General features: G+C 40.5%; 1 protein-coding gene across 1 annotated transcript in view; it reads right to left on the bottom strand.

The window, feature by feature from the left end:
- Window positions 1–370: 370 nt before the first annotated feature.
- gprc6a (G protein-coupled receptor, class C, group 6, member A) overlaps window positions 371–12,021 on the bottom strand; it is a 29,494-nt gene continuing 17,843 nt past the window's right edge. Inside the window, exons 4-6 of the mRNA XM_059981344.1 lie at window positions 8,971–9,174; window positions 3,348–3,471; window positions 371–1,455 (exon numbers count right to left, since the gene is read on the bottom strand). Of these exons, the coding sequence (XP_059837327.1) occupies window positions 371–1,455; window positions 3,348–3,471; window positions 8,971–9,174 (1,413 nt within the window). The remainder of the gene's footprint in view (window positions 1,456–3,347; window positions 3,472–8,970; window positions 9,175–12,021) is intronic.

Genomic DNA, 12,021 nt, shown 5'->3' with positions numbered 1-12,021 from the left:
ACACACTGGAGGCAGGAAGCATGTTCCCGCTGATGGGTGAGTCCAGAACTAGAGGCCACAGTTTAAGAAGGAGGGGTAGGCCATTTAGAACAGAGATGCAGAAAAACTTTTTCACCCAGAGAGTGGTGGATCTGTGGAATACTCTGCCCCAGAAGGCAGTGGAGGCCAAGTCTCTGGATGCATTCAAGAGAGTTAGATAGAGCTCTTATAGATAGCGGGGTCAAGGGATATGGAGAGAGGGCAGAAACGGGGTACTGATTGTGTATGATCAGCCATGATCACAGTGAATGGCGGTGCTGGCCAGAAGGGCCGAATGGCCTACTCCTGCATCTACTGTCTATTGTCTAAATCTATTTCATCATTTAATCATTTACATACTGGCAAATCTCTTCCTTGAAACCCGATTGCTTTTGTTGTTATTGTTGAAGGAAATAGAACTTGAGTTTATTACTGGGGTTTGTGAGCTGTTATTTTCCAGGCACAAGGGGGGAAGAAAGCTAGGTAAAGATTTTGAGGAAGTCACATTGTTTGAAATATCTTTTACATTTTTCATGGAGTAGTCACAGAGATTTTTCAAAAATGAACTCTTGGTGTTATTTTCTTTCTTAAACAAAATAATGTAACATTTCGGGAAAAATTGGCAGCACAATATTCCATAGGTTGAAGATAGAATTGTAACCACTTCCACTGCAGGGAGAAACTGACCTTTAGTGGTGACATAGACAGGTACAAACGTAATCCACGAAATGAAGTATATTAACATGCTGAATGTAATAAACTTGGCCTCATTATAATTTTCTGGTAGTTTTCTACCTTTAAAGGCAAATATAAAGCAAATCAGTGCCAGAAATGCTATGTACCCCAACATAACTGCAAATGCTACATAAGAACCCTCGTTACATTCCAACAAGATTTCTCTGGGGTGTCTGTTAACATCCCGGAAAGCCAGAGGACCATTAAAGATTAACCACATTACACAAGTAATAACCTGAAGTCCTGTACAGAAACTTATGATGAGCCATGGATTGTAGAGAGTTTTCAAATAATCTTGATTGGCCGGGTTAAAGTTAAATGCTAATAGTATTGCGAGTGACTTTGTCAGAGCACATGAAACAGAGAGAGTGAAACTGATGCCAAATAAGCACTGCCTAATTTTGCACGTGACGTCGCTCGGCCTTCCAAGAAAGAAGTAAACACTTGCAAAACTGAGCATCAAAGAGGAGAGCATTATGAGTGATAGGTTACCGCCATTGGACTTAACGGCTGGCGTGTCAATATTCTTGATGAAGATAACAACTATTACTAAGCTTAAAACTATTCCCAGTGCTGAAAGTACCAGCAAGACTATAGAAAACGCATTCCTCCGCTCAAGAAATACGATGGATTTTTTGTTGCACGAAGCACTTCCCGATGGAGCCCACTCATCTTCTTGGCAATAAAAGCATTCCTGTGCATCTGAAATGAAGGGAAAAAATGATACAAGTTAGTATATTAAATTATTTGGTTATATATACTTTTAGTGCAGGGGTTCCCAACCTGGAGTCTATGGACCCCTCAGTTAGTGGTAGGGGTCCGTGGTATAAAAAAGGATGAGAACCCTTGTTTTAGTGGGGAAAAATATCATTAGGGCCTATCCAAAGGATTTGCTGATGAATGAACACATGCCATGCCATTACTGAGACACTATTACAGCTTGGACCATTCCGGAGGTCAGAGTTCAATTCTGTAAGGAGTTTGTATGTTCTCCCCTTGAACCACGTGGGTCTGCTCTGGTGTCCTCCCACAGTCCAAAGGTGTACCAGTTAGGAGGTTAACTGTCCTGTGCTTAGGTTAGGGTTAAGTATGTGGGTTGCTGGATGGTGCAGCTTGTTGGGCTAAAGCTGCATCTGTAAATACGTAAACAAGAGATTCTGCAGATGCCGGAAATCCGGAATAGCACACATAGGCAAGATCATGGAGGAACTCAGTAGATCAGGCACCAGTTTCATCAGGGTCACAGCCCAAAACGTTGACTACTTATTCCCCTTCATGGATGCCACCTGACCTGCTTCCAGCATTTTGTGCGTGGTATTGATGAGCTTGCCCAGTGAACAACCTAGCAACACATTATTGATAAAGATAGCAATTAGAAAGACAGCGTGCAGTGGCCACTTTATTAGTTACACCTGCTTATTAATGCATTTAACTAATCAGCTAATCACGTGGTAGCAACTCAAGTGCATAAAAGCATGCAGACGTGGTCAAGAGGTTCAGTTGTTGTTCAGACCAAACATCAGAATGGGGAAGAAATATGATGTAAGTGACTTTGACTGTGGAATGATTGTTGGTGCCAGATGGGGTGGTTCAAGCATCTCAGAAACTGCTGATCTCCTCGGATTTTCACACACAACAGTCTCAAGACTTCACAGAAAAAGTGTGCACCATTTTGTTAATTAGGAATTTAACTAATCAGCTAATCACGTGGTAGCAACTCAAGTGCATAAAAGCATGCAGACGTGGTCAAGAGGTTCAGTTGTTGTTCAGACCAAACATCAGAATGGGGAAGAAATATGATGTAAGTGACTTTGACTGTGGAATGATTGTTGGTGCCAGATGGGGTGGTTCAAGCATCTCAGAAACTGCTGATCTCCTCGGATTTTCACACACAACAGTCTCAAGACTTCACAGAAAAAGTGTGCACCATTTTGTTAATTAGGAATTTAACTAATCAGCTAATCACGTGGTAGCAACTCAAGTGCATAAAAGCATGCAGACGTGGTCAAGAGGTTCAGTTGTTGTTCAGACCAAACATCAGAATGGGGAAGAAATGTGATCTGAGTGACTATATTGGCTATAAATGAATTGATTCCACTGCATTCCTTATTAAAAAGGGAGTTATTCAGAAATATTGCCACTATGCTTGGACTTTTGTACTTTACAATTGTGAGAAGTAAGTATTTCAAAGGGATCTGAGCGGTAGATTTTTAATATACAGAGATTATTTGATATATAGAAGTGTTGCCAGGGAAAGTGGCAGAATCAGATACAACAGTTAGGTTTAAGAAATACTTAAATAGGCAAGGCTTAGAGCAGGGTGTGCCAACCCCTTCTTATGCCATGGACCAATGTCATGAAGCAAGGTGTTTGCGGACCCCAGTTTGGGAATTCTTGGTGTAGAGGGACATCTCCTTAGAGCTGTAATAGCCTTGTGCTAACAACAACACTACCTTGATGCCTCTGATTAGTGTAGGTGGGTCAAAGGCCTCACTTTTATGCTGTACCACTTTGCTGTTCTATGGTAAAGAGTTTGGCTATACAAATGGACAACACAGACAAATAATTTACTGGTAATTTTGTTTGTTCCTTACCAGTTGTATTCGAGAATGTATCGACACTGCAGTTTTTACAGTTGTAACAGCATGTGTGTTGGCCTTCAGAAGACAGTTTTAGCTGCCCAGGTTGGCAGGGGTTCGAACATATTGATGTCACATTCTTCAAAACAAAAATTGAAACAACTGTTTAAGAAATTTCAAAAAATATGTTCTCTATCTGTTCCAACAACTAGGGGTGATATGTTCTCAGGGTAATATACACTAGTAATATAAAACAAAGAATAGCATTCTGATGAAGGCACACCATCAATTCTAATTTAATTAGGATTTTGAGGAGATCTGGTATATCACCAAAGACTGTGGAAAATTTCTACAGCTGCATTGTGACTGGGTATGGGGGAGGAGAAGAGGGCACTGCACAGGATTGAAATAAGCTGCAGAAAGCTGTAAATTCAGCCAGCTCCATCATGGGCACTAGCCTCCCCAGCACTGAGGACATCTTTAAAAGGAATGTTTCAAAATCAGGGCATCTATCATTAAAGGCAAAAACCATCCTGGATGTTCTTACTACTACCATCAGAGAGGAGGTACAGGAGCCTGAAGACACATACTCAACATTTTAGAAAATGCTTCTTTCCCTCTGCTATCAAGTTTCTGAATGGACAATAAAACCATGAACTTTTTCTTACTATTTTTGGTCTTTTTCTGCACTACATATATATCGAGTGATGAATAGAGGTACACACTGTATATGCATGTATACATATTTTAAAATCAGAATCAGGTTTAGTATCACTGGCATATGTTGTGAAATTTGATGTTTGCAGCAGCAATACATTGCAAGACATAATAAAAAACTACAAATTACAATAAAAATATAAAATTAAATTAAGTAAGTAATGCAAAGAGAGAGCAAAAAAGGGGGAAAAGCCAGTGATGTAGTGATCATGTGCTGGTTCATTATCCACTCAAGAGGAAGGGAAAAAGATTTTTCTAAAATGTTGAGTGTGAGCCTTCAGGCTCCAGTACCTCCTCCCTGATAGTAGCAAAGAGAAGAGGGCACGTTATGGGCAATGGGGTCCTTTTTGAAGATGTCCTGGATCCTAGGGAGTCCGGTGGAATCACTTCAGAGTTAAGGTGACTGATGTTATCCGTGTCAGTTCAGGTGCTTGATGGTTGTAGGGTAATAACTTGCTTTCACCAAATAAATCATATACAAGTCCATTATCACATCTTTTCAATAAAAATTGATATGATATTCTTAGCATTATTTATATACATCAAAGTTCAAAGTACATTTATTATCAGAGCAAATGACTGCGAAATTTGGTGTGCAGTTTGTATTTAGTTTCACTTTTTGATATCTTTCAGGAAGAATATTAGAGGCAGAGGGAAACCCGAGTAGACCATTCCCTGCTCTGGCATTCAATAAAATCAAACCTGCTCTTTAAGCACAGCATTAATCCCAAGGGAACCTTAATAGCTAAAGATCTATCAATCACTGTCTTCAATATACTGTGAGCTGAGCAGGATCCTACAGCACTCCTGGGCAGAGAATTCCAAATATTCAACACCATCTGGAGAAGAAATTTCTCTTCGTTTCAGTCCTGAATGGCTTTATTTGAGACTTTGAGCCCAGCCAGTGGAAACCAAGGCTCGGAAGATAAAAATCTTTAAAATTAATTTTCACCTGATTTATGAAAAAAACTGACTGCCACACCCAAATTAAATTATAAAACTAGTTTACACACACACAGACACACTGTATCTATATATATATATTTGCATAAATAACCAAACTTCTCCATGTTTCCATGCTTGAAAGATACATGGAAATTAAAATCATGCTGAGCTGTGGTGGTTCATGGCATCTGGCAAATCGCATTAAAAAATACAGAATCTGGTTGTAGATCCAACCCATCAGTTTCATATCATAGGTGTCTAAATTATGTGTTGGGAGCAGACAAATACGGTTAGGAAGCAATAACTGAGGAATTGGCCCTCTGAGATTTCTCCAGCATGTAATAGAATCATAGCTGATCTGGTTCTGACCAAAATTCATCTTCCCTTCCAACCCCAAGTAATCTTTCACCCCATGCATACCGAGCATATACCCTCAGTCGCCACCACATTTGGTATCTAATAAAACGTACACTTAGTGTACGTTCATGGTCTTCTGCTGCTGTAGCCCATCCACTTTAAGGTTCGACGAGTTGTGCATTCAGAGATGCCCTACCGCACACCACTGTTGTAATGCAAGTTTATTTGAGTTACTGTCACCTTCCTGTCAGCTTGAACCAGTCTGGCCATTCTCCTCTGACCTCTCGAACTAACAAGAGCTGATACTCACAGAACTGATACTCACTCAATTTTTTTTCTCCTCACACCCATTCCCTCTAAACTCTAGAGACCGTTGCATGTAAAAATCTCAGGAGATCAGCAGTTTTTGAGATACTCAGACCACTCTATCTGGCACAAACAATCATTCCACGGCCAAAATAATTTAGATCACATTTTTTCCTTATTCTGATATTTGGTCTGTTTGACAACTGAACCTTCTGACAATGTCTGTATATTTTTATGCAATGAGTTGATGCCACATGATTGGCTGAATTGAAGGATAAAGATGCCCACTCAGTGGCCACCCTAATAGGTACACCTGTTCACTTGTTCATTCTCCCTTTCTGCTGCCCTTTAGGGAAGCTCAAGGAACTGATGCTTGGCAGCTAACTTTTCAGAAGAATTCCAAATAGATTTGTCAATCAGTTTCTATTCATGAAACTGTGCTCTCTTTAACTACTGTAATTTTCTGACTTTTGTCAAGAAGCAAAGAGCCTATGATCTCCTGGTCCCCATTATTTGCTACAGAAAATGCAAAGGAGATGGATTAAGGAGACTATTCGTTGGAGAGTAAAGAAGATCGAAATTATTTCAGGTAATGTTTTCAGAAGAGGGTATGGTGTGCAATCAAATCTAATGTTAGGAAAATAAATTATAAGACAAGAGGATTGTAAATCTTAGATACAGAATTAGGCCATTCAGCCCATTGAGTCTGCTCCACCATTCAATCATGGCTGATCAACTGGTATCGACTACATTTCTAGGACATGAGATTCAAAGCTGGATAGAAGATTAAGTGAGGGATTGTCAGGAGATTAAGGCCTTGGCTGATGTCAAGATCATCAAAGTAGAGAGAAGGAAATGGATAAGGAAGTTGTTCATTGGGAAAATATATAGTGGTGGATATCATACTAAAGGCAAGTTTAATAGTTAAGAGACCATAAGATAAGATGTAGGAACAGAATTAGGCAATTTGTCCCATTGAGTCTACTCCACCATTCCATCATTAGAAACATAGAAAATCTACAGCACAATACAGGCCCTTCAGCCCACAAAGCTGTGCTGAACATGTCCTTACCTTAGAATTACCTAGGCTTACCCATAGCCCCCTATTTTACTAAGCTCCATGTATCCATCCAGGAGTCTCTTAAAAGACCCTATTGTTTCGGTCTCCACCACCATCGCCGACAGCCCATTCCACACACTCACCACTCTCTGCGTAAAAAACTTACCCCTGACATCTCCTCTGTACCTGCTTCCAAGCACCTTAAAACTGTGCCCTCTCATGTTAGCCATTTCAGCCCTGGGGAAAAAGCCTCTGACTATCCACATGATCAATATCTCTCATTATCTTATAGACCTCTATCAGGTCACCTCTCATCCTCAGTCACTCCAAGGAATAAAGGCTGAATTCACTCAACCTATTCTTATAAGCATTGCTTCCCAATCCAGGCAACATCCTTGTAAATCTCCTCTGCATCCTTCCTTTAGCAAAATGCTGTAGGGGTTCACTGATAATGTAATGGGTTCTCTGTAGCAGCAATGTTTGGGTTGTGACTAGAGATAACGGGGTTAGGAATGCTGTTGTTCTTTCTTGTGAGCTGGAAGAGAGATTTTCACGGTCTTTTGCCGGGGAGAGAGGTGGAGAGAAGATGCGAATGGAGAGAGTTGGTAGCCTGCCAGACAGGGTGGACATGGATCCAGGATCCGAAGGGCAGTGACGATCGGAGGGGGTCGATGGTGGACAATCGGCTTATCGGTGAGCTCCAACATTGCGCAACAGACTGTTTCATAAGAAATCTGTTAACTTAGCAGCAGCAGTTCAATACAATACATAATCAAGCAGAGAGAGAGAGGAAAAAAATAAAACATAATAATAATCAAACATGTAGATCAATTACATATATTAAATAGATTTTTTTAAATGTGCAAAAACAGAAATACTGTAAATTAAAAAAAGTGGAGTAATATTCTCCATCGCTCCAAGGAGAAAAGGCCGAGTTCACTCAACCTATTCTCATAAGGCATGCTCCCCAATCCAGGCAATGTCCTTGTAAATCTCCTCTGCACCCTTTCTTCCTGAAGTAAGGTGACCAGAACTGAGCACAGTACTCCAAGTGGGGTCTGAACAGGGTCCTATATAGCTGCAACATTACCTCTCGGCTCCTAAATTCAATCCCACAGTGGATAAAGGCCAATGCATCGTATGTGTTCTTAACCAGAGAGTCAACCTGCGCAGCAGCTTTGAGTGTCCTATGTACTCAGACGCCAATATCCCTCTGATCCTCCACACTGCTGAGAATGCTATATTCTGCCACCATATTTGACCTACCAAAATGAACCACCTCACACTTATCTGAGTTGAACTCCATCTGCCACTTCTCAGCAGAGTTCTGCATCCTATCAAAGTCCCGCTGTAACCTCTGACAGCCCTCCACACTATCCACAACACCCCCAACCTTTGTGTCATCAGCAAATTTACTATCTCTCCATTTCTCTGAATCTCATTTTCAAATGGATGCCCCTCTACCCTGTAGAGGCTGTGCTGTCTTGTCTGTGACTCTCCCACTATGGGAAACATCCTTTCCACATCTACTCTGTCTGGGCCTTTCAACATTTGAAAAGTTTCAATGAGATCCTCCCTCATCCTTCGGAATTCCAGTGAGTACAGACCCAGAGCCATCAAACGTTCCTCGTATGAAAACCCTTTCATTCCTGGATAACCCCTCAACTGTTAGGCTCTCGAACAAAAGAGAATAATTACACTCATCTATTGTCAGAATCAGAATCATGATTAATCTCACTGGCATATGTCAGGAAATTTGTTAACTGAGCAGCAGCAATTCAATGCAGTACATGAAAATATAAAAATATAAATAAGTAAATCAATTACAGTAAGTATATATATGAATATAAGATAGTTAAATTAAAAATACTGCAAAAACAGAAATAGTAATAAAAAATGAAGTTCCCACAATCAATGATCTCACTTTAAAGACTCTTTTATTTTGTTATTTAGGGCACTCGTTATTTATTGCTATTTATTTATATTTTGTATTTGCACGGTTTGTTGTCTTCTATGCTCTTGCTCTTTCATTGATCTTGTTTACAGATACTATTCTATAGATTTGCTGAGTATGCCCACAGGATAAAAGATTCTTAGAGCTGTACGTGGCAGCATGTAGGTACTGTAATGATAAATTTTACTTTGAATTTTGAACTTAGTTGACATGTATATTTGCTTATCAGCTATACGCAGGTTAGCTCTACATTTATACCTGTAGTTACGAGGGTGTATATTACAATCTATAATAATTACCTTTAAAATATTGAACTGTGGATTCCTAATTATAAGTTTATCCTTCTCGATATCATACTCTCCAACTGTGTTATTAAATGACATCTTTCCATTGATTGATTTCCACAGGACGATATCATATCCAGAGATAAAATCTCCCGAAGTATTAAAGTGGATTCTACTGCCATCTTCAGTTACGTTCACTTTCTTCAATGAGTCCAATAGCTGTAAGAAAATTCAAAGAATACAATGTATATTTTTTGTTAAGGGAACATTGCTTTGGTTAATATTGTCTCGTAATAACATGAATCAACATCGAATTACTGCTCTAATATTGTACAATAGAAGTAATGAAAAAGAAACCCTATTTCTAATATATTGCTGGTCGACATGATAGTGTAGTGGTTAGTGCATCTCTTTATAGCGCCAGCGACTGGGAATCAATTCCCATTGCTGTCTGTAGGTTCATTCTTGCTTATTTCTGCCAAGTGTCACTGAGTCATAGAAAAGTACAGCATAGAACCAGGTCCTTTGGCCTATCTAGACCATACCAAACCATTTAAACTGTCTTCTCCCATCAACCTACACCAGGATCATAGCCCTCCTCACCCCTACTATCCATGTACCTATCCAAACTTCTCTTAAATGTTGAAATCGAGCTTACAAGCACCACTCGCGCTGGCAGCTCATTCCACACTCTCACGACCCTCTGAGTGTCCGACCCAGCCTCAGTGGAAAAAGCCTGCTTATGTTGACCCCATTCACATCCTTCATAATTCTGTTTCTTCTGTCAAATCTCCTCTCAATCTTCAACGTTCCAAGGAATAAAGCCCTAACCTATTCAGACATTCCGTATAACTCAGGTCTTCCAGACCTGGCAACATCCTTGTAAATTTTCTCTGTACTCTTTCAACCTTATTTACATCTTTCCCGTAGGTAGGTGACCAAAACTGCACACACAATACTCTGAAGTGCTCCGGTTTCCTGGCCCATTCTGAGGATGTGCAGCTTCGGAGGTTAATTGGTCACAGAGGTGTAATTGGGTATTGTGGACACTTTGGGCCAGGAAGGCCTGTAACTGTGCTGCGTCTCTAAATTTAAGAAAAATTAATTAAAAATACACAAAGATCGACAAACAATCAAAGCACGAAAGAAATGAAATTGTGCAAATGAAAAAAATACTGAGAACATGAATTGGAAATAGTCTTTGAAAGTGAATTTGCAGGTTGTAGAGTGTGTCAGAATGTTAATGAATACGAATGCTGAGAAATAATTGTTACCTATAAGACCATAAGTCTATACAATATAGGAGCAAAATTAGGCCATTTGGCCCATTGAGTCTGTTCATCATGAGTCATTTCATTGAGTCATTTCATCATGGCTGATCCATTTTCCACTCAGCCCTAACATCCTGCCTTCTCCCCATGTCCTTTTGCCTGACTAATTAAATAAAATCAATCTCTGCCTTAAATATACCCAATGACGGCCTCCACAGCTGCCTGTGGAAACGAATTCCACAGATTCACCACTATCTGCCTAAAGAAGTTCATCCTCATCTCCGTTCTAAAAGAACGTCCCTCTATGCTGAGGCTGTGTCCTCTGGTCTTAGGCTTCCCCACCATAGGAAACATCCTTTCCACATCCACTCTTCTGAGGCCTTTCGCCATTCGATAGGTTTCAATGAGGCCATTTCTTATTCTTCTGAATTCTATTGAGTAGAGACCCAGAATCAACAACACTCTTCATTTAATGAGCCTTTCAATCCCAGAATCATTTTTGTGAACCTCCTTTGAACCCTCTCCAATGTAATGTAAATGTTTTGAGAGGCTGGTTAAAGACTACATCTGCAGCTTGCTACCATCCACTGGACTCCCTACAATTCAGCTACTGATGGAACCAGTCTATGTCATAGGCACAGCACAACACATCATCCTCACTCACCTGGAGGAGAGGGATGCATACCTTGCTGTTCCTGGACTACAGTTCAGCATTCAACACCATAACTCCCTCCAGACTTGACAGGAAGCTCAGAGACCTCAGCCTGCACCCTACCTTGTGCAGTTGGATCCTAGACTTCCTATTAGATCACCGACAGGTGACAAGGATGGGCTCCCTCACCTCTGCCCCTCAGCACAGGTGCCCCCCCAGGGTTGTATCCTGAGTCCCCTCCTTTACTCCCTTTACACCCACGACTGTGCTGCCAGTCTGCTGTTCAAATTTGCAGATGACATGACCTTGATTGCCCTTATTTCTAGTAGTGATGAGATAGCCTACAAGACCTTCTACAGGGGTACCTTTGAGAGCATCTTGACTGGCTGTATCACACTCTGGTATGGGAACTGCACCAATCTTGTTTGCTGGACACTGCAGAATGGTACATTCTGTGTCCAGCACATCTGTGGATGTGAACCTCCCTCCACTGAGGACATTTACAGCAGCAGGTGCAGAAAGAAGGTCTGGAGGATCATCGAGGACACCAGTCACCCTGACCATAAACTGTTTCAGCTGCTTCCATCTGACAAACAGTATTGTGGCATTTAAGTTTGGACCAACAGGCTACGGGACAGCTTCTTACTACAAGCCAATAGACTTATAAATTCACATGCTTGTACATTGCGATGGAGTCATAACGCAAAGATCTAAATGCCCTCACATTGTGGGATGGATGCAGGATTTGAATAAATAAATATATAAAGTTAATGAGGGGCCCAGATCTGCTCATAATACTCCAGGTGAGCCCTCACCAGTGCCTTACAAAGCCTCAACATTACATCCTTGCTTTTATATTGTAGTTCTCTCGTAATTAGGGCTAGTGTCACATTTACTTAGAAAAGAGGACCAAAGCACATAGCTTTGTTAAAGGTGATCTCATTTACAATAACAAGATTCAAGATTCATTTATTATCAAAGGAATGTATAAATTATACGACCTTGAGGTTAACTTGCTCACAGGTAGCAAGAAATCTGAAAGAACCCAATTAAAGAATAAAAATAAAAACAAAAGACCAACCCTCGATGCCAGGAAAAAAGTAAATCATGCAAACAATTGAAGCGAACAGCAGCATTCTGGCC

The sequence above is a fragment of the Hypanus sabinus genome, chromosome 10, assembly GCF_030144855.1.
Source record: "Hypanus sabinus isolate sHypSab1 chromosome 10, sHypSab1.hap1, whole genome shotgun sequence".
Classification (NCBI taxonomy): domain Eukaryota; kingdom Metazoa; phylum Chordata; class Chondrichthyes; order Myliobatiformes; family Dasyatidae; genus Hypanus; species Hypanus sabinus.
This window is presented reverse-complemented; position numbering and strand designations above follow the sequence as displayed.